Source organism: Pan troglodytes, chromosome 2, assembly GCF_028858775.2.
Source record: "Pan troglodytes isolate AG18354 chromosome 2, NHGRI_mPanTro3-v2.0_pri, whole genome shotgun sequence".
Classification (NCBI taxonomy): domain Eukaryota; kingdom Metazoa; phylum Chordata; class Mammalia; order Primates; family Hominidae; genus Pan; species Pan troglodytes.
The window spans coordinates 52,614,834-52,639,089 of record NC_086015.1 but is presented as its reverse complement, the minus strand read 5'-3'; the positions used below and the strand labels follow the sequence as shown (position 1 = coordinate 52,639,089).

Sequence of the window (24,256 nt, the reverse complement as noted above, 5' to 3'; positions counted from 1 at the left end):
AAACTGGCAGGGCGCAAAACTGGCCAACATGGAGAAACCTTGTCTCTTCTAAAGAAACAAAAATTATCGGGCATAATCCCAGCTACTCGGGAGGCTGAGGCAGGAGGAGAATCGCTTGAAGCCGGGAGGCGGAGGTTGCAGTGAGCCGAGATCGCGCCATTGCACTCCAGCCTGGGCGACAGAGCGAGACCCTGTCTCAGAAAATAAAAAATAAATAAAGAGAAAAAAATACTGACTTTCAGCACCGCCTTGTGGTCCCAGGTAAGTTTCCACGCTGGTACTTTAGCCCTGGGCTCGAACCTGCGGACACGCTGTGGCTGCAACTCCCCGCCCGCCAGACCTCAGAGTACGCAGCGCGGCTGGTGAGAAACATAATGCACTCTGACTTCCACGCGTGGAATGGGGAGATGGACTGCACGGCGGGCGGACCTGCTCGGGCTGATGGACGGCAGGTGGACTGATGTGCGCAGGGACTGGCGGCAGCGCGGTCAGAGCCAGCCAGCCAAAGCCAGGCCAGCACAATAGGCTGTCCCGGTTCCCGCCAGGAGGCGGCCGAGCACCAACTGTACGGTACTGCGCCTGCGCCGCGACCGCCAACGCGCCCAGTCTACGCTTGCGCGGTGCAACAGGGCCGACTGCAGCTGGAAAATGGCGGCGTCCGTGGTCTGTCGGGCCGCTACCGCCGGGGCACAAGTGCTATTGCGCGCCCGCCGCTCGGTGAGGTGGTGGTGAGAGCGCGGGGCTTCGGGACAGGGCTTCGGGAAGCGGACGGGTGTGGGCTGTTAGCAGTGGCAGGTCGAGGTGGGGAGGACGCGGGGTCAGGGCCGTGGGAAGGTCACGGCGGAGGGCGGGGAAAGGTATCTCGCCGCTTGCCTAGGGGCGGGGTTCGGGGGTCCTCCTGAGGACCTGGGAGGTGGGGAGAGATCCCCTGACCGATTCCTCACTCGCGGCTGTTCCCTTCCACAGCCGGCCCTGCTGCGGACGCCAGCCTTGCGGAGTACGGCAACCTTCGCTCAGGCGCTCCAGTTCGTGCCGGAGACGCAGGTTAGCCTGCTGGACAACGGCCTGCGTGTGGCCTCCGAGCAGTCCTCTCAGCCCACTTGCACGGTGAGTTGGGGACGCTTTTGGGGAGAGGGCCTCCAGGTTGGGCCTGCCGTCTTTTCCCTGGTTGGGGTGTGACCTCGGGCTCGAGTCTTCCCGTTTGTGGTTTGGGTTCGGACCCAGGACCACTCACCCCGAGAATGGCCCCATTCCCTATCCTAGCCACGCCTTGGCTTCACGGGACAGTCTTCACTATAAGCCAACATTATTTAGCATATAATGTCCGTCAAGTAGGCGGCCAAATTCTTTTCCAGCCTTTTGTTAAGGAGCCCATATAAGGGAAGTGATCATGTCTCCTCTTATAATGCGGAAAATGGGATTCAGACACCTTAGGTGACTTGCAGGGGTCCAGGTCTGTCAGCCTCACTGCCCAAGGTCATAATCTCCAGGCTAGACCAGAAATACATTTTAGGAAGAAATGCATTTTAACAGTACAATGAAATGTGTGATATTCCAAAAAATACAAATTCTCTAAATTGACACAAGAAATCTTGAGTCACAGATAGATATATGAATAGGTGAGAAGATTCCCAAGAAATAATTATCTCCTCCTCCTTTCAGCCCCCAGCCCCAGGGCCAGATGTTTTTATTGACACATCCTTTTAGTTTTTCCAGAAACAAAGTCCTGCGATTTAAATTGTTACTAAGCATAGGAAAAGGTGGCCTGCAACTTCCTTGTTATATGTCACTTGTTATAGTAAAGAATGCTGTATTACATGAACTCTAAAATGTGCTAGATTGTAAGGAGCTGTCTGCTCCAGTGCCAGAGAAAGAATCTCAAGAATGTTGCCAATTTTAATCAAAGGATACTATAGATTGTAAAATGCCTCTTGCATTCCAAGATGTTAGATGTGAAATACATGTTCATCTAAGATTGTGTGATATATGGTATATGCATTGACATCTCTTAGGAAAGCAAATATCACATGTTCTCACTTATCAGTGGGAGCTAAAAAATATGTACATACAGATGTAGAGAGTGGAATGATGGACAGTGAAGACTTGGAAGGATGAAGGGGTGGATGATGAGAAACTACTTAATGGGTCCAGGCCTGGAGGCTCACGCCTGTAATCTCAGCACTTTGGGAGACCAAGGCAGGCGGATCAGCTGAGGTCAGGAGTTCAAGACCAGCCTGGCAAACATAGTGAAGCCCCATCTCTACTAAAAATACAAAAATTAGCCATGCATGGCACACGCCTGTAATCCCAGCTCCTGGGGAGACTGAGGCAAGAGAATTGCTTGAACCCGGGAGGTAGAGATTGCAGTGAGCCGAGATGGAGCCACTGCACTCCAGCCTGGGTGACAGAGTGAGAGTCCATCTCAAAAAAAAAAAAGAAGAAGAAATTACTTAATGGGTACAAGGTTTGTTATTCTGGTGATGGATAATTCAGAATCCCTGATTTGACTACTTGTGCATTCTGTGCATGTAATGACATCACACTTGTGGGCGGGGCACAGTGGCTTACACCAGTAATTCCAGGGCTTTGAGAGGCCAAAGCAGGAGGATCGATTGAGCCCAGGAATAAGAGGTTGCAGTGAGCCATGATTATGTCACTGTACTCTGGCCTGGGTGACAGAGCAAGGCCCTCTGTCTTAAAAAAAAAAAAAGAAAAAAATGGAGTTTCAGGTGTGGATAGAAATTTCTGAAAATTGTGCTTGTACCCCATAAATTTATACAATAAAAAAAAGTCTTGGCTGGGCGCAGTGGCTCATGCCTGTAATCCCAGCACTTTGGGAGACCGAGGCAGGCGGATCACGAGGTCAAGAGATTGAGACCATCCTGGCCAACATGGTGAAACCCTGCCTCTACTAAAAATACAAAAATTAGGCTAGACGCAGTGGCTCACGCCTGTAATCCCAGCACTTTGGGAGGCCGAGGCGGGCGAATCACAAGGTCAGGAGATTGAGACCATCCTGGCTAACACGGTGAAACCCCGTCTCTACTAAAAATACAAAAAATTAGCCGGGCGTGGTGGCGGGCGCCTGTAGTTCCAGCTACTCGGGAGGCTGAGGCAGGAGAATGCCATGAACCTGGGAGGCAGAGCTTGCAGTGAGCCAAGATCGCACCACTGCACTCCAGCCTGGGTGACAGAGCGAGACTCCGTCTCAAAAAAAAAACACACACAAAAACAAAAATTAGCTGGGCGTGGTGGTGCACGCCTGTAGTTCCAGCTACTCGGGAGGCTGAGGCGGGAGAATCACTTGAACCCAGGAAGCAGAGGTTGAGTGAGCCGACATCACACCACTGCACTCGTCTCGTGACGGAGTGAGACTCCATGTCAAAAAAAAAAAAAAAAGTACTTAGGAAAGTAGATGTGAAAAACTTAAATCAGCTGTGAACAAATAGTAAATTAAAAGACTAGACCGTGTGACCAAGTGGGGTGAGTGGTACGTGTTTCTTTTACATTTTTTTTTTTTTTTTTTTTGAGATGGAGTCTCTCTGTCACCCAGGCTGGAGTGCAGTGGCACGATCTTGGCTCACTACATCCTCTGCCTCTTGAGTTCAAGCAATTCTTCTGCCTCAGCCTCCCAAGTAGCTAGGACTACAGGCACGTGCCACCACACCTGGCTAATTTTTGTATTTTTAGTAGAGACAGGGTTTCACCATATTGGCCAGCCTAGTCTCGAACTGCTGACCTCGTAATCCACCTGCCTCGGCCTCCCAAAGTGCTGGGATTACAGGTATAAGCCACCGCGCCCAGCCTGTGGTGCGTGTTTCACAGCAACCAGGAGGCTGTCAAGAAAATTAATATTACCTTATTGGGTGCCAAGGCAACACTGTGTTTGGTGTTCAGAGCTGATTAAAAACAACAACAAAAAAGATATTATAGGAACAATATTTAGTGTGATAAAATATACAGTCTAAACCAATAGTCCCTTCCTTAATGATGAAAGGATAAAATCATTGCCAGAACAAAGGCAGCGTGTAATTTTTAGAAAGGAAAAAATAAGTTGTTGTTTGCAAATGATATGTTGTATGCTTAGACAAAAACAAATAATTAACTGAAAAGTGAGACTGAATTTAAGGATTTGTATGCTGGTGAGACCAGGTAAATGTGCACAGTTAGAAGTGTCCCTGGGGGTCCTTGATAGCCAATCAGGAGAGCAATGATGCGGTGTGACGAGTCATTCGGCTGCCCCTCTGTTTTCCAGGCATGACTGTGTCCCCAAGCACAGGGGTCCTGCTGGGGCAGCTCTCCCTGACTCCAGGATTCATAAGTCCCTGCCTGGGGCTTGTACTGAGTCACTCAGGTGGGGTGTGAGTAGGGGGCTGGGGAGTGGTTTGTTTGTAACCTTTTCTGGTGGCTTCTTGACTAGGTGGGAGTGTGGATTGATGTTGGCAGCCGTTTTGAGACTGAGAAGAATAATGGGGCGGGCTACTTTTTGGAGCATCTGGCTTTCAAGGTGAGGCTCTTAAAGTCTGTCTCCTCTGGGCTTAGGGCTGCCTGTTGTCCCTTCTGAGGATGAAGGTCAGAAAAATTAGCCTGATTATGGGCCTCAGTTGCGGGGCTGATGTCTGGCTGGCTTTCCTAAAAGGAGCCACATGAGCTTAACCTCTCCTGAGTGGGCACGTATCTGATGAGCCCCTGCCTGAGGCCCTCAGAGCCAAGAGGACCCAAGGAACCACAGGAGCCCCACTTTTCACCAGAGAAGCCAGGCCTGTGTTATTTGTATTCATACAGGAGGCCTGTGGAACACACGTAGATATGCACATGCATTTTAACAAACCCACAGACATGGGCATGCATGCTTGCTTATGAAATGTTCTTCTCTGGTGGAATATCTAGGCATCCCTTGGTTGTAAAGACCCATGTTTTTTAAAGGAATGAAAAACATGGAGAAGGATTATCGGGTGGGCAGGGCCATGGAGCCATAGTAGGCAACCTAGCCAGCTGCAGTGTCACAGGTATGTGTGCAGAATTAACATGTGTGTGCACACCAAGAGATAGCACCACTGTTCTCCACACACAGGACTAGGATTGGGTCCCACAGAGGCCACTAGCATGTATTCACAAACATACAGTCATGGGAATGGCATGGGAGGAGTGGGTTCTATCACTTGAACACAGGTGTGGGCTTACCTGACCATGGCTGTCAATAAGGAGGGGGGAGGTGTACTGGTAATGACCCCCACAGCTTGTTGGTAAGCTGTTACAGGAGCTTTAGGCAACACTTGCTCTGGCTATGCCCTTCAGTCCTGGCCCTGGCTATCTCTGTTCTGTTGGCGCATGATGCCATGGTTTTGGTCACCTCAAGGCCTGCTTAGTGCTTGGTAAACAGACTCTGGGATCTGTGTCCCCAGAGTCTATGCTGAGGGAGGTACCTGTGGACCAGTGGTCCTGCTGGGTGTTTAGCCTCTGAGGACAGGGTTCTTGGGTTCCTGTGTAGCTCCTGATTGTTCTGGTTGATATCTGGTTCCAGGGAACAAAGAATCGGCCTGGCAGTGCCCTGGAGAAGGAGGTGGAGAGCATGGGGGCCCATCTTAATGCCTACAGCACCCGGGAGCACACAGCTTACTACATCAAGGCGCTGTCCAAGGATCTGCCGAAAGGTAACACCTGGAGGAAGAGGCGGGGACAGAGGGCAGGGGAGCAGAGGACAGCTACCTAGGAGCCCCTGGCTGACCACAGAATCATATTACCCTTAGCGTATGGCTTTGCAGCCGGGCAACTAGGGGTGGGCAGCAGGAGATGCCAGGCCTGAGGATTTTGTGCTGTCGTTGGTCTGCAGTGGTCCACCTGGCACCTAAACATGTCCTCCTTGCATCTAGCTGTGGAGCTCCTGGGTGACATTGTGCAGAACTGTAGTCTGGAAGACTCACAGATTGAGAAGGAACGTGATGTGATCCTGCGGGAGATGCAGGAGAATGATGCATCTATGCGAGATGTGGTCTTTAACTACCTGCATGCCACAGCATTCCAGGGCACACCTCTAGCCCAGGCTGTGGAGGGGCCCAGTGAGAATGTCAGGTGAGAGTTGGCTGGCCTTGTGGTGGGATGCTTGCTCCATTCTGGCCTGGCCAGACCCTTTCCAGGTCACATTTTTAGTTGGCTAGCTGTCTGTCGGGGTTATTTTCCTGAGTTATGCAACTGGAGACAGTTTCTGTATCCATGTGGTCCAGTGAGTCTTTTTTAATGGCTTTGTGGGCTTCACTTGAATTTTGGGCTTTGTTTTAAGGTATGTTTTGGTGCATGTCCTGACAGTCCAAGGGCGAAGTGTCTGGGTGTCCCCTCCATGTGGTCTCTTGTCTCCTTTGTGGATGGCTCCGGGAGCTTTGATGCTGCCCTTTGAGAGTCCCACAGTGTTGGCTCACGCCTTCTCAGAGAAGACTATGAGCCTGTCCTGAAGTCAGGCATGAGGCAAGGGCAGACAAGGGTTGCCCTCTGGGCCCTGGAGGGGTGGGTGGCAGAGATAGGGGAAGGGGGTTGGGGAATGTGCTAGGGCCCACTCTTCGGAGAAACCATGCGTCTCCTAGTCTGCCTCCTCAGTCCCATTCATGCATGCACCCCAACTCACTCCAGTGTGGTAGAGGTGTTGACACACTGACCATATGTCTTGTAGGAAGCTGTCTCGTGCAGACTTGACTGAGTACCTCAGCACACATTACAAGGCCCCTCGAATGGTGCTGGCAGCAGCTGGAGGTGAGTGATGGAATCACTGAAGTCCTGGGTAGTGGGGTCCCAGCCTTGGTTATCAAAGCCGAGGTCCTGGTTCCCACCATAGGGGACCTTTCACCCCAGGGGACTCTGCTCCCACCCTAACCTTGAGGGGAATGACCTTCCTCCTGTGCTCTCTGAGGTGGGATAGGATTCTACCCTGCTGCCACCACTGGGACTGGTTACACAGGATGCTGTCCCTCTGGTACAGGTCTGTCTTAGCCCCACCTGGTTCTAGGATACTGAGTTCATGGGCTGGTAGGGGATGCAAGCTCCTGGCCTTGTTCCTTGTGGCCTTGCCCTTGGGAGAGCCAGCCATTAGTTGTGTGTTGATGCATGCCTGATAACAAACCAAGAAGTGCCTTGAAAGGAAGGCACAGAAGGGTGGGGAAGATTTCACTGGGGACTCAGAGTTGGAGTTTGGGGGAGGGGCTTTTTAAAGCACCTGTAGTTTGAACAGAAGCCTGAAAGGTGGTGAGTGTTATTTAGGTGGGGTGTGGGGAACTGAGCGCGGGGAAAGAGCAGTGTCATGGTCTAAGGTTTGCTCTGCTGCTGTGTGGGGTCACAGTGCAGGTAGGCTGGCTAGAGAGGGGCTGTGGCAGGGACTGGGCAGGAGATGGCAGGAGCAAGGGGGAGCAGTAGATGGACTCCAGGTGGTTTTATAGATGGAACCTGGTTGGGGTCTGGACATGGGTAAGGAACTGAGGTCAAGGTGCTTCCCATCTTGGCTGGTCGTGGTGGCTCACGCCTGTAATCCTAGCACTTTGGAAGGCCGAGGTGGGTGAATCACCTGAGGTAAGGAGTTCGAGACCAGCCCAGCCAACATGACAAAACCCCGTCTCTAGTAAAAATACAAAAATTAGCCAGGCTTGGTGGCAGTTGCCTATAATCCCAGCTACTTGGAAGGCTGAGGCAGGAGAATCCCTTGAACCCGGGGGACGGAGGTTGCAGCGAGCTGAGATTGTACCACTGCACTCCGGCCTGCGCAACAGAGTGAGACTCCATCTCAAAAAAAAAACAAAAACAAAAACATACTTCCCAGCTTATGACCTTGGTGGCTGAGTGTGCAGAAAAGACCAATAGGAAGAGCATGACCAGGGGCTTTGGAGCTGGGGAACCTGGGGGCAAGAGCAATCTGACGTGTGTGTCAGACTAGCAGGGCTTGAGCTCATGGAAGGAAGGAATGAAAGGCCAACGCAGGCCGGGCGCAGTGGCTCACGCCTGTAATGCCAGCACTTTGGGAGGCCGAGGCGGGCGGATCACAAGATCAGGAGCTCGAGACCATCCTGGCTAACACAGTGAAACCCCGTCTCTACTGAAAATACAAAAAAATTAGCCAGGCGTGGTGGCGGGCGCCTATAGTCCCAGCTACTCAGGAGGCTGAGGCAGGAGAATGGCGTGGACCCGGGAGGTGGAGCTTGCAGTTAGCTGAGATCGCACCACTGTGCTCCAGCCTGGGCATCAGAGCGAGACTCCGTCTCAAAAAAAAAAAAAAAGGCCAATGCAACTGGTGGCACCACAGAGCCCTCCTCTTGTGGAGGTGAGGAGGCAAGATCCAAGGAGTCCTAGGGTATACGTTTGTAACATTATTTGCAAATGTCCCCAGCTCTCAGGGGACCCAAGAGCTAATCACAGCCCTGTAATAGCGCCTCTTTCTGCCCCCTCACTTGCCACCCCCTGCAGGGCCAGCAGCCAGAAATACTTGAGGGAGAGCTAGAGGGAAAAGGCAGGCCAGGTGGCTTTGTGCCCAGGAGTACCAGTCTTGTCCTTGATGTAGGTGGAATGCATCTTCTCAAGTGAGAACCCACACTTGGATCACATGGCAGCCCATTTTGAAACTCTGAATGCTGCTGCTGTCCTGGGACTGAGGCCAGGGGAGCTATTTGGCCCTGAGGTGCCTGTCCTGTCCACAAGGCAGGGTCTGTCTGAGGAGGACCTTCTTTCCTCACCCAGTTCTAATGTCACATACTCCTGGTTTCTCCCACTAAGACAGGACATGGGGGTCCTCTGCCTGTCTGTGAATCGCCCCACCCTGTGCCTTGGGCCCTGGCTGGTCAGTAATGCCACTGTCTGTCTCAGCAGGAGTGGAGCACCAGCAACTGTTAGACCTCGCCCAGAAGCACCTCGGTGGCATCCCGTGGACGTATGCAGAGGACGCTGTGCCCACTCTTACTCCATGCCGCTTCACTGGCAGTGAGGTATGCTGCCTTTTGGGCAGGAGTAGTGCTCAGCTGGGGGCCTGTGGGAGGACCCCCATGTGCATGGTTATCCTGGTGACTCCAGAGATACCTCAGCAGTTGGGAAGGGGTTCTGTGGCTGCTGCGTCACAGGCACACATGTTCACACACATACACCCTCTACCCACACCTGCCACCTTTTCTGTTCCCCTGGCAGTCTGGCTGTCCCTCAGCCTTGTCATGTACTGTTTCAGATCCGCCACCGTGATGATGCTCTACCTTTTGCCCACGTGGCCATTGCAGTAGAGGGTCCTGGCTGGGCCAGCCCGGACAATGTGGCCTTGCAAGTGGCCAATGCCATCATCGGCCACTATGACTGCACTTATGGTGGTGGCGTGGTGAGTGCCAGAGCGAGCATGGGACCTCGCCTTCAGGGAAGAGAGGGTGCTGGGGCTGTGTGCTCCTGTGCGTGCGGGTCACAGTGTGCGTTGAAGACAAGAGGGTGGGTGCTGACCACCTATCCCCTTGGCAGCACCTGTCCAGCCCACTGGCTTCAGGTGCTGTGGCCAACAAGCTATGCCAGAGTTTCCAGACCTTCAGCATCTGCTATGCAGAGACGGGCTTGCTGGGTGCACACTTTGTCTGTGACCGAATGAAAATCGATGACATGATGTTCGTCCTGCAAGGGCAGTGGTAAGTGGCAGCCTGGTATTCCTAGGTGGGATGGCGGCTTTAACCAGCACAGTGGGAGGCTGAGAGATGACACACTGGCTCAGAATGAATACCACCCACCCCCCCACTTTAGGATGCGCCTGTGTACCAGTGCCACGGAGAGTGAGGTGGCCCGGGGCAAAAACATCCTCAGAAATGCCCTGGTATCTCATCTAGATGGTGAGTCCTACAGCTCAGCGGGGAGGGGTAGAGTACATCTTGCCAGCGACAGCACCAAGGTGGCCACTGCTCCTAACTAACCAAGGTTAGAAAGGAAAACTTTGAAGACCACGCCATGCCCCATCACCCCACCCTTGGAGATGCAGGCAGGTGTGAGACAGGTCCACAGCCCATCACTGCCGTAATAGGTGACCATAGAAGAAAGGGCTGTGATCTGAGTCAGCATGAGGTCAGGGAGGTCCTTGTCAACCTGAGGCTGGAGATTGTTTGTGTACCTGTGGGTCCAGGATTGGGCTGGGTGGACCTCTGAGCCTTCTCTCACCCTTAAAGGCACTACTCCTGTGTGTGAGGACATCGGACGCAGCCTCCTGACCTATGGCCGCCGTATCCCCCTGGCTGAATGGGAAAGCCGGATTGCGGTAACATGGACCCCTGGGAGAGGTTCTGGAGTCTTGGCCTGGCAGACACCTGGGAGGTGTAGGGTTGGGGCCTGGCATAGCGCAGCCTGCTCCTGTAGGCATCCCTGGTGTCCTAGGCAGCTGTCACCTGCAGGGGTAGCATAGTGGGAGGGCAGGGCAGAGGTGCTGATGGCTGTGGAGATGGGCGGGGCCCATGGAAGTCTATAGCAGGGATCCCTTCTGCCTTTCCTCTTTTGGGCTGGGGACAGCTGCATGCTGCCTGTGGGAGATCTCTGCTAGTTGGATGATGCTGACTGGCTGAGGTGGTGGCCAGGTGCCCGTTAGCCAGTATGCCCTCTGCCTCACCCTGCAGGAGGTGGATGCCAGTGTGGTACGTGAGATCTGCTCCAAGTACATCTATGATCAGTGCCCAGCAGTGGCTGGATATGGTAAGTGGCCTAGGGGGTCTGCTCTTTGTTTATTTCCTCAGGCCATTCTCTTGGCCTCCCCTTCCACCTCTGCTCCCACACTGCTGCTCAGCTTACAGAGCAGCCAGTTAAGGCCCCAAGCAGCTCTCCCCAGTCCCCTGGCTGCCAGGGAGTTCTTGCTCAGAAAACCTGTCCCAGCAGTTCCTTGACTGCCTGCCAAGGTGCCTTCATCAATACCCTGCACCCGTCAGGTAACGGGCACCTCCATGTGGGGTGGGGCTTCAAGGGCCAGAACATGAAGGGACAGGCTCAGCACCCCTGGGGGAATGTTCTCTCCTCTCTTTCCACTTAAAGCCTGTCTTGTGCTGCTCTGGGCAGCATCTCCGAGCTGGGTGCGGCACAGGGCCAGGTGTCCCTGTGCAGGCCAGGTACCCCACCCTGACGCTCCACCCTATCCCCACAGGCCCCATTGAGCAGCTCCCAGACTACAACCGGATCCGTAGCGGCATGTTCTGGCTGCGCTTCTAGGCAGGAAGCCTGTGTAAGCAAGAGGGCGGGGCCGGGGTCTGTGGTCCCCCCCCACCACAAACACAGCACTTCGGCTCCTCTAACCTGTGCCACAGGTGACCACCAATAAAATCCTCTGCTGAGAAGTGTGTCATCCCTCTTTTGGCATTGGCATGGAGTCCATGGGGCAGTAGATGGGGAGCAAGGACTTCCCTCTAGTTCTGTGGCTCCTGGATCCTCCTGCCTTCCCACAGGCTGATGTGTCCTCAGCCAGGGGCAAGCGTGGGGGTTGCAGCTGAGGCCGGAAGTCTTTGATGCCTGCAGGGAGCTGAGCCCAGATGTTTCCACTCAGCCACTTAGGGGAGTTCCTCAGCCAGCTGGTCCCAAGATTGGGCTGTGGGAGTCCATAGGAAGTGTAAACCCAGCCTTTGCCCCTGTAGGAGTCCCAGCCTGCAATCCCTGCAGGCTCAGGTGGGAAACCCCTCACTGTGGACCTTGTGCCAAGTCACCCCCTGGTGGTCCCTGGTGGACCAGAAGGGGCCAAGGGTTGTCTCCAAGGATGCCTCTTGTGTGTGTTTACTCTGCATTCTGGGAGGAGGATAGCCTGGGGCATAGTGTTCTCATTTGGTTTCTAACTGCTGCCTGGACAAGCAGGGCAGGAATCCTTTGCCTCCGCTGACTCAGGCTCCAAGAATAGCCCTGAGCTCAGTGGGGCCCGAGCCCCCTCCCTCTACTACATCTGTCCCAGGCAAGTCCAGAGCTGCTGGCCTGACAATCCCCTCCCCATTTTCCTGAGGCAGCCAGGACCTGGTACAGCTCTTAGGTACCTAGTCCCTCTATTATCTCTTTCGGCTCTGGTCCCCATGGTGGGTGCGCAGGTAGGCTGCTCCTCCTGCACCCCGCAGTGCTTCCACAGTCAGGTTCTCTGGGATCCCAGGGGGAAGTTGAAAGCGAGGGGCCCAATTTTCCTTTGAGGAAGTCGCTGCCTGGCAGTCACAAGCAGGGTGCTGGGACAAGGTCTTTTAGAAGAGGGCTGTTCAGAAGTCCCCCCAGCATCCTAGCTTGGAAGTAGCCCAAGGAACCCTTGTATCACTATCACCCTGCCCCACTGCCTTTCCCTCACCATTGGTTGCCATACGTTGCCAATTCGGAGACATTTGTTAAGCACCTTCTACGGCCCGGGACTGGGGCATTGCGCAGATCATTCTACTTTGTGAACGGCTGGAGAGAAGATGCTGGGCAGCGCAGAACCCTGACAGGCCCAACCCTGGGTGCTCATGGAGGTGCAACACCCAGGCAGGGGAACAAGTGCCAAGTCTGTTGCCAAGTTTGAGCTCCTGGAGGATGGGGCTTCATTTCTAAGCCCAGCCTGGCCCTTAGAGGCTACAGGTGTGCTGGACACGAGAGCTTGAGTTGCTAGGAGTGGTCTGGTTCTAAGGGACCTTGCATACCAAGCCAGGGACTCTGGTCTTTACCCTGGAGCCATGCTGGGGAGGTGTGTTGGAGGTTACTGTGAAGAGAAGTGACTTGATCAGAGTTGAGATTCAGCATGAGGACTCTCAGGCCATATTTCTGTATCAGTCTTGGTGAGCTGTGCTGTGGCAGAACAGAGGTCATGGCCACACGAACTGGAGCCAGCTGTAGGGGACACAGAACTACATTCCCAGCAGGGCTGGGAGACGCAGAGGCACGAGTGGGTTGGAGGAGGGTAATCTTCCATAGTCCAGTGAGGAGTTTGGTGGTGTCCAGGGTACAGTGGGATGTGTGGGGCTGGGACCTGATAAAGAGGCCCTGGTTGGAAACAGATGGGGTGAGGTAGTGACTGAGGCCAGGGAAGGAAATGTTCAGGGAAGCTTGGGAGGGAGAAGGATGTGCTCTGGGGGCTCCACCGCCCTGATGGGGTTGCAGGTAGGCACTGGCCTCGGGCTGTGCCCTAGGCTGTGTGCCTCCCAGGAGGCCAGAGATGGGGCTTCAGAGGGCCACACTCCTGCTCGTGAGTCTCATAGAAGCTCCAGACGTGGAGTCATTCCAACCTTACTCCTACCTTCTCAACAGCCTCTCCCAGCACCCTTTGAGAGACCCTCTCACAGCAGCTTGTCCTTTCTTTTGGAGGCACCTCAATTCTGATGAGGTTTGCCTGAGCACCCACCCTCCCAGCTGGGCCTCCTGTCTCCCCTAAGACTGGCCCACGTGTGCACATATGTCTGTACCGTACTGTCCATGCCACTGGCCTGCTCTTGCCCGCCCTGGCTGCACGGGAGGAGGTGACAGTCTTAGGGGGAAGGGGCTGCCTGTGTGATAACATACCTGGTTCTCTGCAGCCCCCCACTTGGAGCACACCTTGCAGGGATGGGGGGTCCTGGGACATGGCTGAGGAGACCCTGACCTTGGAATAAGGTTATAGGCCCCATGGGGTCACAGCACTATGCCCTAGGATAGTTTGGGGGGTCAGTAATAAGGGATAGAGCCCCAGCCTTCCTTGGGCAATAGGAAAGCAGGCAGCATGGATGGTCTTCACTGCCTCCAGCTCTGGCCACACCAAGAGTCCTCGGGCTGTGCAGGAGTCCAGCCAGTGCTGTCCCCATATCTCCCTGTGGATCCCAGGGGAGGCTGTGGGGCCGGGCATATTAGAAGGGTCCCAGCAGCCTTGGTGAGTATAGATGTGCTTTCTGGGGTGCCCAGAGTTATTCAGGATTAGCAGGAAAAAAAGGGGGAGCAGGACCCAGATGGGGGCCTGCCCTTCTTAGCGGTGCTTCTCTGCCTTAGTGTCACCCATCTAATGGAGAGATACGCATATACAGAGCCCCACCTCCTTCGGACAGTGGCCCTGGCCTGGTGTGTGTTGGAGGACTGTCCACAGCCTCAGAAGCGAAGCTGGGGGAGGGTGTGAAGTCAGCCTGGGTAAGGGGACAGGAGTAAGGTAGGGGGCAGTTATGAAGCTGGAAGCTACAGGTACCACGAGGGCAGTGAGGAAAGGAGGAAGGGGCCCAAGGGGACCTTGGCCTGGTGGGGGAGATGGGTGGCAGGGACCTACAAGAAAAGTAGATGGAAGGAGAGGATGCCTGTGGGTGAGGACATGTAGGTAGGGGGACCTGGCCTGGGGCATGGAGGGCTGGATTCCTGAGAGATGAGCTGTCACTGTGGGTGGTCCCGCCCTCCACAGATGGGCGGCCCCATCCCTGCAGGCACAGCTGGATTGCATCTGCCTGTGACATGGTAGGGGATGTGGGACACTGGGATGTATGCATAAGCATGACACAGGTTCTCTCCTCCTTCCGGCTTATCCCCTACAAAGAGGGGGTGAGTTACTTGGATCCAGGCCAAGGGGACCTTGGTTTCCCTAAGACCGGCCCAGAGTCACTCATTTGCCAGGGCTTCTTGCCTGTCAAGGAGATCCGGATGGAGCCCAGGAGGCCCACCAGACAGATGGCTGAATCACAGGAGTGGCCGGCGGGACCCATGGCCTGAGGGCTTGTCTGGGCACCCCCACCGGATTGGGGGTGAGTCATCCCCAACTGCAGCCCCCACCCCCCACGGCACTGCTGCCTTGTGGCTCTGCAGGAACCTGTCCACTCCTCAGCCTGGTCACTGTGATTGACCTAAAGCAGCCAAGACCTGTGACCTTAGATGGAGTTGGGGGTACTCCCTCAGCATCTGCCCATGCAGAACCTTCTGGGAAATTCCCAGAAGCCACGGGGGGTCGGGGGGTTTATAGTTAAGTGCGTCATATCGTTTGCCTGGGGGAGGGGGGGGGCGGCGACCTCTCAGGGATATGGGTGAGGGCGGGTGCCTGGGTTCCCGCCTGCCGCTCCGCCCCCCGAGATCAGGGACTTTGCTCTGCTCTGCCCCAGAGACTGCAGCGGCGGCGGCGGGAGCGGGCGGACGCGCAGGCAAGACCAGGACTCGGGCTGGAGGGGCGCTGGGCTCGGACCTGCCAAGGCCACGGGGGAGCAAGGGACAGAGGCGGGGGTCCTAGCTGACGGCTTTTACTGCCTAGGATGACGCTGCGGCTTCTGGTGGCCGCGCTCTGCGCCGGGATCCTGGCAGAGGCGCCCCGAGTGCGAGCCCAGCACAGGGAGAGAGGTGGGCACCGCAAGGGAGGACCCGGCCCGGGGCACTGCACCGTGCCACCCTCCGCTCCACTCGGCCTTCATCCCCAACACCCCCCGCCCACAACCCAGCCAACTCCACGACGCCCCGCGGATTCCTCCTAATTCTGGGACTCCCCGAACCCTCCGCGATCGGTGCTGGGTTCCCTAAACCGCCTCCTATCCTGTTCCGACCCAAATTCTGGCTCCCTGGATGCGTGCGGGGTCCCCTGCCTTATGCCAATCCACGCCGGCCCCTAGAGGCTGACCTCAGTCCCAAGTCCACACCCGTGCTGGCGACTCTCCCTCCCCCGCGCACCCCCAACCCTCCGCGGGAGTCTGCTCTGGGACCCACCGAGCTCAACTCCCTCCAAGGCCCTCAGGCTCAGGCCGACTCGGCCCTGGTTTGCATAAGATGAGGCCTACTCTCCCCACCATCCCAAGTCCCAGTGAGGCCACCGTGCGGGTAGGCGGGTGGTTGGCCTCCCAGAAGAGGCCCTAATCTCTCCTGCCTGCCCCAGTGACCTGCACGCGCCTTTACGCCGCTGACATTGTGTTCTTACTGGATGGCTCCTCATCCATTGGCCGCAGCAATTTCCGCGAGGTCCGCAGCTTTCTCGAAGGGCTGGTGCTGCCTTTCTCTGGAGCAGCCAGTGCACAGGGTGTGCGCTTTGCCACAGTGCAGTACAGCGATGACCCACGGTGAGTAGGGGCCCTGGGGGCTGGGGACCACGAGATCCCCACCAAGACTCCTTCCCCAGAGAGGGAGGAGACCCTGGAAACCCCAGGCCGGGTCTTTGCAGAAACAAGTTTTGGGGAACCTAGAGACCCCCTAGCCAGGACCTCCTCTGGAGACAGAGGTAAGGATTCCCTAGGTAGAACCTTCGTGCCCTGAGGCACCTCCAGACTACTGCAAGACAGGAAGGTGCAAGACAGTGAGGCTGTGTTTTCTGATCTGGAGATGGGGAGCCCAGGAGGGGGCCCCCACGCCTGTTGGATTCTCCACGTTCTAGCCCTCTAACCCCTGCAGCCATTCACCAGAGGTGCTCCATCTGGCCAGCATCCACTTTCCTACATCTGGACCCCTCCTCCTGCAATTATTTAATTAAGCAGCATCTTGTTCCCCACAGACTGTGAGCCCCTAAGGGCTCCTTCAGGTCTGCCCAGGCCCAGCTGCAGATGGTGCACAAAGGAGCCCCTGGGGAGTTTGTTAACCTGGGGGTTCCAGAGGCAAGTGGGTGTGGAGAATGACAGAACGAAGGGACCCCTCAAGAGAGCCTGATACCCGTAACCCTCACCCTAGAGGCCTCCTCAAGGCCAGGGCCAGAAGAGATCCTGAGTCCTAGCCTGTTGCCACCCCTACTCTCCAACAGGACAGAGTTCGGCCTGGATGCATTTGGCTCTGGGGGTGATGTGATCCGCGCCATCCGTGAGCTCAGCTACAAGGGGGGCAACACTCGCACAGGGGCTGCAATTCTCCATGTGGCTGACCATGTCTTCCTGCCCCAGCTGGCCCGACCTGGTGTCCCCAAGGTGATCCCTACCCCTACCATGCCTCCCAAGATGACCCCAAATGAAGTGTCCAGGGGAACCGTGATTTGACCCCTGCACCTGTCCCAGGTCTGCATCCTGATCACAGACGGGAAGTCCCAGGACCTGGTGGACACAGCTGCCCAAAGGCTGAAGGGGCAGGGGGTCAAGCTATTTGCTGTGGGTAAGGACCGAGCAGGAGTGACAGGTCAGCTGGGGGGTGGGGGCAGTCAGAGAGCATGTGGGTGACTGAGTCCTGATTGGTCGTCACTTCAGGGATCAAGAATGCTGACCCTGAGGAGCTGAAGCGAGTTGCCTCACAGCCCACCAGTGACTTCTTCTTCTTCGTCAATGACTTCAGCATCTTGAGGACACTACTGCCCCTTGTTTCCCGGAGAGTGTGCACGACTGCTGGTGGCGTGCCTGTGACCCGACCTCGTGAGTTCCTGCCCACACAGTGTACCCTGACCTAGACCCCGGACCCCAATCCCCACTTGGCAGTGCTGATTCCATCCTATGTGCTCCTGACCCCGACCCCAACTCTGCATCATACATGCCCACCCCAATCTTCCTGCCTGATCCCCTGATCCCACATTCCCAGCGGATGACTCGACCTCTGCTCCACGAGACCTGGTGCTGTCTGAGCCAAGCAGCCAATCCTTGAGAGTACAGTGGACAGCGGCCAGTGGCCCTGTGACTGGCTACAAGGTCCAGTACACTCCTCTGACGGGGCTGGGACAGCCACTGCCGAGTGAGCGGCAGGAGGTAGGATGTCAGGAGTGATAGGTGGTGGCTGGGGACTTGGCTGGGCAAGATAAAGTGACCTCTTGCCCTGGGCAGGTGAACGTCCCAGCTGGTGAGACCAGTGTGCGGCTGCAGGGTCTCCGGCCACTGACCGAGTACCAAGTGACTGTGATTGCCCTCTACGCCAACAGCATCGGGGAGGCCGTGAGCGGGACAGCTCGGACCAGTGAGCAATTCTGCCAGCCTCTGACCCCATTCACCTAACCCCCGACCCCAGTACCCCCTCCCACTCCTGACTCCATGAATCCCTGGTGGGACTCTCCCCCAGCTGCCCTAGAAGGGCCGGAACTGACCATCCAGAATACCACAGCCCACAGCCTCCTGGTGGCCTGGCGGAGTGTGCCAGGTGCCACTGGCTACCGTGTGACATGGCGGGTCCTCAGTGGTGAGTGAGAGATGTGGGCTGAGGGGAGTCCCCGCGCCTCAGACAAGGCTGTAGAGTCCTGAGTCTGCAAGGCCCACTGGCCCCTTGGTGTCCCCCCATGCAGGTGGGCCCACACAGCAGCAGGAGCTGGGCCCTGGGCAGGGTTCAGTGTTGCTGCGTGACTTGGAGCCTGGCATGGACTATGAGGTGACCGTGAGCACCCTATTTGGCCGCAGTGTGGGGCCCGCCACTTCCCTGACGGCTCGCACTGGTGAGAAGGCTGGGCACTTTCTTCAGGCTGGGACGGGCAGGCAGGGCAAGGCCCGGAGGCCACTGACATCCCATGTGCCCTGGGCAGACGCTTCTGTTGAGCAGACCCTGCGCCCGGTCATCCTGGGCCCCACATCCATCCTCCTTTCCTGGAACTTGGTGCCTGAGGCCCGTGGCTACCGGTTGGAATGGCGGCGTGAGACTGGTCAGTGCGGGGGAAGGGATGGACAGGCAAGGGTCAGGGCATGGCCTCTGCTGGTCTGACCCTGTCATCTTGCAGGCTTGGAGCCACCGCAGAAGGTGGTGCTGCCCTCTGATGTGACCCGCTACCAGTTGGATGGGCTGCAGCCGGGCACTGAGTACCGCCTCACACTCTACACTCTGCTGGAGGGCCGCGAGGTGGCCACTCCTGCAACTGTGGTTCCCACTGGTGAGGGCTCTGTGGGCTGGGCCAGTGAGTGGGGGAGGTGTCGGAGCCCCAGGCTGCCTCTATGCTGTGCTCTCCAACAGGACCAGAGCTGCCTGTGAGCCCTGTAACAGACCTGCAAGCCACCGAGCTGCCTGGGCAGCGGGTGCGAGTGTCCTGGAGCCCAGTCCCTGGTGCCACCCAGTACCGCATCATTGTGCGCAGCACCCAGGGTGAGGTGGACGCAGCCAGCACCCCCACCACACACACTGAAGTTCCAGCCTGAGGGGTCTGAGTGTACCTCCAGCCCTCTCCTTCCACACCTGGGTCCCTATAGTCTCCTCCCTGTCTCCTTATCCATCTGCTTCCCAAGATGGCACTGAGCCCTGAACTGTCAACAGGGTGTGTCTGCCCCTACCCTACCCCAACCAATCTCCTCCCTGCCCCACACCCCATCCACGGCTTTCACCTCTGCACAGCCACAAGCTCAATTACCTGTCTTTCTGTTACCCTAGTGGTGACCACTGTACACCAACCTCTCATTGCATGTCCCCATCCAGCACTGACCTCTGCCATCCCACATCAGTGTCTGTCAATGGCTCATCAGTTCTCACTGCAGTCCACTGACTCCTGTCATCCTACATGCTAAGATCCCATGAACTCCTGTCCTCCAGTGTCCCTGACCATCACTGGCCCCTTTCATCCTATGTCCTTGTCTTGCACTCACTTTTTTCAGCCATATCCCAGCTCTCTGGTCCCCACAACCCCACATCCCCACCCCCATGGCCCTTCTCACTCTGCGTCCCTGTCCATCACTGCCATCGTCCCACATCCCTGTCTCTTTCTGATCCCTCCCCACCTACCCTGACTTCTCTCTTAGGGGTTGAGCGGACCCTGGTGCTTCCTGGGAGTCAGACAGCATTCGACTTGGATGACGTTCAGGCTGGGCTTAGCTACACTGTGCGGGTGTCTGCTCGAGTGGGTCCCCGTGAGGGCAGTGCCAGTGTCCTCACTGTCCGCCGGGGTGAGTACTGCAGGAGGCTTGTGGAGGACAGCTGCCTGCCTCACTCTGGTCCTGGTTCTGACTTCTGACTTCTGTCTGTAACTCCTAGAGCCGGAAACTCCACTTGCTGTTCCAGGGCTGCGGGTTGTGGTGTCAGATGCAACGCGAGTGAGGGTGGCCTGGGGACCTGTCCCTGGAGCCAGTGGATTTCGGATTAGCTGGAGCACAGGCAGTGGTCAGTGTGGGGTGTGTGGGGGGACTGCCGAAGGGACCAATGAGGGTATGGGGGCCAGAGGGGACAGGCAGGAGCCATGCCAGCATTTCCCTCTGACCTCAGGTCCGGAGTCCAGCCAGACACTGCCCCCAGACTCTACTGCCACAGACATCACAGGGCTGCAGCCTGGAACCACCTACCAGGTGGCTGTGTCGGTACTGCGAGGCAGAGAGGAGGGCCCTGCTGCAGTCATCGTGGCTCGAACGGGTCAGGCCCTGCCCCCGTCCCTTGGCTCTCTGCCTCCATTGCTCTTTCAGACCCCCATGCCTTCCGTTGCAGACCCTTGCTTCTCCCCAGAACTCCTGCCTCCCCCTTCAGATTCCCACTCCCTCCTCCCTCAGAGACGCTGCTTCCTCTTCAGTTTCAGCTGTCTCCCCTTAAGCCCTCCCCGTATTCAGATTCCTCCGCTTCTCTCCTAAGACTCCCACAGCCTTTGCCCTCAAATATCCACCACTTCAACCCTCAGACCCCCATCCTTTTTTGCTGGACCCAAATCTCCTCTGAGATTTACACTTTCTCCTCCATCAGACCCGCTCACTGCTTCCTAAAACCTCCACCTCCCCACTCCTCCACTGGACCTATTCACCATCTCCTCTATCAAATTCCCGTCTCCTGTTAGACTCCCATCGTCTTCCCCTATCAGATAGCCCCACTCCTTCCTGCCTGCTCCAGCAGACTCCCCATTGCCTCTCCCCACTAGACCCACTGGGCCCAGTGAGGACAGTCCATGTGACTCAGGCCGGCAGCTCATCTGTCACCATTACCTGGACCAGGGTTCCTGGCGCCACAGGATACAGGGTTTCCTGGCACTCAGCCCACGGTGGGGACTGGGGTTTGGGAGGGGGCAGGTCAGGGTGGAATGGGGGCTGGGGGTTTATTGGGGGTCCAGGTGGGGCTCTGGGGCACAGAGTTTGCTAGCCCTGGAGCTGCCTCCATCTCTGCCCCCAGGCCCAGAGAAATCCCAGTTGGTTTCTGGGGAGGCCACGGTGGCTGAGCTGGATGGACTGGAGCCAGATACTGAGTATACAGTGCATGTGAGGGCCCATGTGGCTGGCATGGATGGGCCCCCTGCCTCTGTGGTTGTGAGGACTGGTGAGTGGACCCTGGCCAGCTACTAGCCACACCGCATTAGCTACCCTGCCCTGCTGTGTGTTCCTGATTGCCCAGCTGCCTCCACGCCCCTGCTCAGTGACTGTCCTGTCCACACTGACCCACCCCACACTGATTAAGTGTCCACCCACGGTGACCTCCTGGTGGCCCCACACTGCCCACCCCAAGGCACTGACCTCCTCCTTCTCAGGGCTGCCTAAAGTGACCTGTCCACACTAACCTCACACTGACTTTCAGATCACCCCTGCGTCAACCAGTCCTGCACTGCCTCTCTGTTCTCTACCAGGACCCCTTACCTTGCCTCTGTCCCCAGCCCCTGAGCCTGTGGGTCGTGTGTCGAGGCTGCAGATCCTCAATGCTTCCAGCGATGTTCTACGGATCACCTGGGTAGGGGTCACTGGAGCCACAGCTTACAGACTGGCCTGGGGCCGGAGTGAAGGTATGGCTCCCTGACGCCACCCCTGTCCTTCCTGGCTGGGACTGCTCACCCCTAACCATTGCTGTATGCCCACCTGGCCAGGCGGCCCCATGAGACACCAGATACTCCCAGGAAACACAGACTCTGCAGAGATCCGGGGTCTCGAAGGTGGAGTCAGCTACTCAGTGCGAGTGACTGCACTTGTCGGGGACCGCGAGGGCACACCTGTCTCCATTGTTGTCACCACGCGTAGGCAGAGCATGCGCTGGAGAGCTTTGGATGGGTGGTGTGGATGGTTTGGGGATCCGGGCTTGTGCTCTGGATTGGAGAAAGGACCAGGATTGGTAGTGAGCCTTTGGGGGCAGGGTCTGAGAGGAGGGAGAGGGGTCTGAGAGGCTGGGCGGGGTGCGTGTGCTAGGGTGGGCCTGGGATTGGTGCAGGGGCCATGGGGCAGAGCCTCCCTGATTCCTGAGCTTTCTCTCCAGCGCCTGAGGCTCCGCCAGCCCTGGGGACGCTTCACGTGGTGCAGCGCGGGGAGCACTCGCTGAGGCTGCGCTGGGAGCCGGTGCCCAGAGCACAGGGCTTCCTTCTGCACTGGCAACCTGAGGGTGAGAGGTGTCCCCAGGAGGAGGTTAGGGACCAGTGGGGGCAGGGCTGTGGCAGACTCCGCAAGGTAAGCGAGGACAGTGATGGTGGGCGGGGTCTGTCACTGGGGGTCTGCGGGATCCGTGACAGTAGGTAAGATCAATCAATGAAGTGGGTGGGATCAATGAGTTCATGGAGGGTCAGTCTGGCAGGGTCCGTAAAGTGGGCAGGGTCAGTGAGGATGAGGAAGATCAGTCAGGAGGGTGGACCCAGTTAACAGAGCCAGTGAAGTGGGCAGGCCCTTTAATGCCCCCAGGTGTCACTATCCCACATGCTTTTGGCCCCCACCCTCACGCCTGCCCCAGGTGGCCAGGAACAGTCCCGGGTCCTGGGGCCCGAGCTCAGCAGCTATCACCTGGATGGGCTGGAGCCAGCGACACAGTACCGCGTGAGGCTGAGTGTCCTAGGGCCGGCTGGAGAAGGGCCCTCTGCAGAGGTGACTGCGCGCACTGGTAAGCCTGCCTCACCTTGGCGTGCTCCTCCCCTGCTGATGACCCACCCTGACTTCCTGCACCCTGACTCTGAGTGACTCCTCCTGTACCCCTACCCCTCACCCTCTGACCCTGGGTGACCCCAGCATGACCTCCCATGATGCTTCAATAAGACAGACCGGACCCAGGATCTCAGATCTCTCCCTTCTGGGTTCTCAGGACTCAGCCTCTGATCCTCGATCTTTCATTCCTCCTTCAGAGTCACCTCGTGTTCCAAGCATTGAACTACGTGTGGTGGACACCTCGATCGACTCGGTGACTTTGGCCTGGACTCCAGTGTCCAGGGCATCCAGCTACATCCTATCCTGGTGGCCACTCAGAGGCCCTGGCCAGGGTGAGGGGGAGGCCAGGATTTGGGTGGGCTGGCAGTTGGGGCTCTGTGGAGACAGCTTTTTAATCAAGTTCTGTCTCCTGCAGAAGTGCCTGGGTCCCCGCAGACACTTCCAGGGATCTCAAGCTCCCAGCGGGTGACAGGGCTAGAGCCTGGCGTCTCTTACATCTTCTCCCTGACGCCTGTCCTGGATGGTGTGCGGGGTCCTGAGGCATCTGTCACACAGACGCCAGGTATAGTGGGCATAGTGGGAAGGGCAGAAAGGTGTGTCTGGGTGGGCTGCCCGCTTCAGTAACTTGTTCCCCTTCCTACAGTGTGCCCCCGTGGCCTGGCGGATGTGGTGTTCCTACCACATGCCACTCAAGACAATGCTCACCGTGCGGAGGCTACGAGGAGGGTCCTGGAGCGTCTGGTGTTGGCACTTGGGCCTCTTGGGCCACAGGCAGTTCAGGTTTGGCCCTGGGGCAGCCAGATTCTACCTCTCCCTGAGGCCCCCCACCCAGGCTCCATACCAGTTACCATCTCCTGACCACCCAATAGGTTCAGGCATTCTCCCAGCTCTCCCACAGGCTCCAGACCTCACCTACTGCCTGGCTCCCTATCCTGCCATCACTGCTGACTCCCTAATAGATAGGGTTTGGTCACACACACCCTGATGTGTTTCTCCAGGCTCTGTGCACCCCCATCCCTGCTCTGTCATCCTCCTCAGGCTCTGTGTTTCCTTCCACCCCAGGTTGGCCTGCTGTCTTACAGTCATCGGCCCTCCCCACTGTTCCCACTGAATGGCTCCCATGACCTTGGCATTATCTTGCAAAGGATCCGTGACATGCCCTACATGGACCCAAGTGGGAACAACCTGGGTGAGGACTGCAGCAGGCATGGACCCCTGGGGCTATCCACTGGGAACTTGGTGCCCCGGGGTTCTGACATGTCCTTCCTTCCAGGCACAGCCGTGGTCACAGCTCACAGATACATGTTGGCACCAGATGCTCCTGGGCGCCGCCAGCACGTACCAGGGGTGATGGTTCTGCTAGTGGATGAACCCTTGAGAGGTGACATATTCAGCCCCATCCGTGAGGCCCAGGCTGCTGGTAAGGAGTAGGCTGATGGGGAAGGGGTCTGGGAATAGGGGTGGCCCTGAAAAGGCTATCATGCAGCCACTGGACCCCACCTTAGGGCTTAATGTGGTGATGTTGGGAATGGCTGGAGCGGACCCAGAGCAGCTGCGTCGCTTGGCACCGGGTATGGACTCTGTCCAGACCTTCTTCGCCGTGGATGATGGGCCAAGCCTGGACCAGGCAGTCAGTGGTCTGGCCACAGCCCTGTGTCAGGCATCCTTCACTACTCAGGTTTGGAAGAGGC

The 24,256-nt window shown here is 57.0% G+C and overlaps 2 protein-coding genes across 9 annotated transcripts in view; both read left to right on the top strand.

The window, feature by feature from the left end:
- Window positions 1-633: 633 nt before the first annotated feature.
- Window positions 634-11,306, top strand: UQCRC1 (ubiquinol-cytochrome c reductase core protein 1). The gene is given in 13 exon segments (NM_001280125.1): window positions 634-717; window positions 967-1,107; window positions 4,421-4,507; window positions 5,525-5,654; window positions 5,874-6,072; window positions 6,665-6,744; window positions 8,842-8,957; window positions 9,191-9,334; window positions 9,469-9,629; window positions 9,742-9,827; window positions 10,158-10,246; window positions 10,599-10,674; window positions 11,117-11,306. Coding segments are annotated over 13 exon segments (1,443 nt in total). The 5' UTR covers window positions 634-648; the 3' UTR covers window positions 11,182-11,306.
- Window positions 11,307-11,381: 75 nt separating this feature from the next.
- COL7A1 (collagen type VII alpha 1 chain) overlaps window positions 11,382-24,256 on the top strand; it is a 34,888-nt gene continuing 22,013 nt past the window's right edge. For 2 of the 8 annotated variants that reach the window (XR_008547257.2, XM_054681826.2), the window contains exons 1-28: window positions 14,915-15,050; window positions 15,158-15,243; window positions 15,770-15,950; window positions 16,622-16,781; window positions 16,869-16,962; window positions 17,055-17,216; window positions 17,380-17,543; window positions 17,619-17,748; window positions 17,851-17,967; window positions 18,071-18,217; window positions 18,305-18,421; window positions 18,497-18,646; window positions 18,727-18,855; window positions 19,503-19,646; window positions 19,735-19,860; window positions 19,963-20,106; window positions 20,600-20,719; window positions 20,848-20,991; window positions 21,323-21,448; window positions 21,530-21,676; window positions 21,913-22,035; window positions 22,378-22,524; window positions 22,763-22,897; window positions 22,981-23,127; window positions 23,209-23,345; window positions 23,628-23,754; window positions 23,839-23,985; window positions 24,071-24,243. Coding sequence is in view for 5 of the 8 variants with exons in the window: in XM_054681826.2 (XP_054537801.1) it covers window positions 15,159-15,243; window positions 15,770-15,950; window positions 16,622-16,781; window positions 16,869-16,962; window positions 17,055-17,216; window positions 17,380-17,543; window positions 17,619-17,748; window positions 17,851-17,967; window positions 18,071-18,217; window positions 18,305-18,421; window positions 18,497-18,646; window positions 18,727-18,855; window positions 19,503-19,646; window positions 19,735-19,860; window positions 19,963-20,106; window positions 20,600-20,719; window positions 20,848-20,991; window positions 21,323-21,448; window positions 21,530-21,676; window positions 21,913-22,035; window positions 22,378-22,524; window positions 22,763-22,897; window positions 22,981-23,127; window positions 23,209-23,345; window positions 23,628-23,754; window positions 23,839-23,985; window positions 24,071-24,243 (3,723 nt within the window). In the remaining 3 variants the exon portion in view is untranslated. Of the gene's footprint in view, window positions 14,661-14,914; window positions 15,051-15,157; window positions 15,244-15,769; window positions 15,951-16,621; window positions 16,782-16,868; window positions 16,963-17,054; window positions 17,217-17,379; window positions 17,544-17,618; window positions 17,749-17,850; window positions 17,968-18,070; window positions 18,218-18,304; window positions 18,422-18,496; window positions 18,647-18,726; window positions 18,856-19,502; window positions 19,647-19,734; window positions 19,861-19,962; window positions 20,107-20,599; window positions 20,720-20,847; window positions 20,992-21,322; window positions 21,449-21,529; window positions 21,677-21,912; window positions 22,036-22,377; window positions 22,525-22,762; window positions 22,898-22,980; window positions 23,128-23,208; window positions 23,346-23,627; window positions 23,755-23,838; window positions 23,986-24,070; window positions 24,244-24,256 lie in introns of those variants that run through there. The other 6 variants (XM_054681822.2, XM_054681823.2, XR_008547256.2 and 3 more) reach the window with 6 other exon arrangements.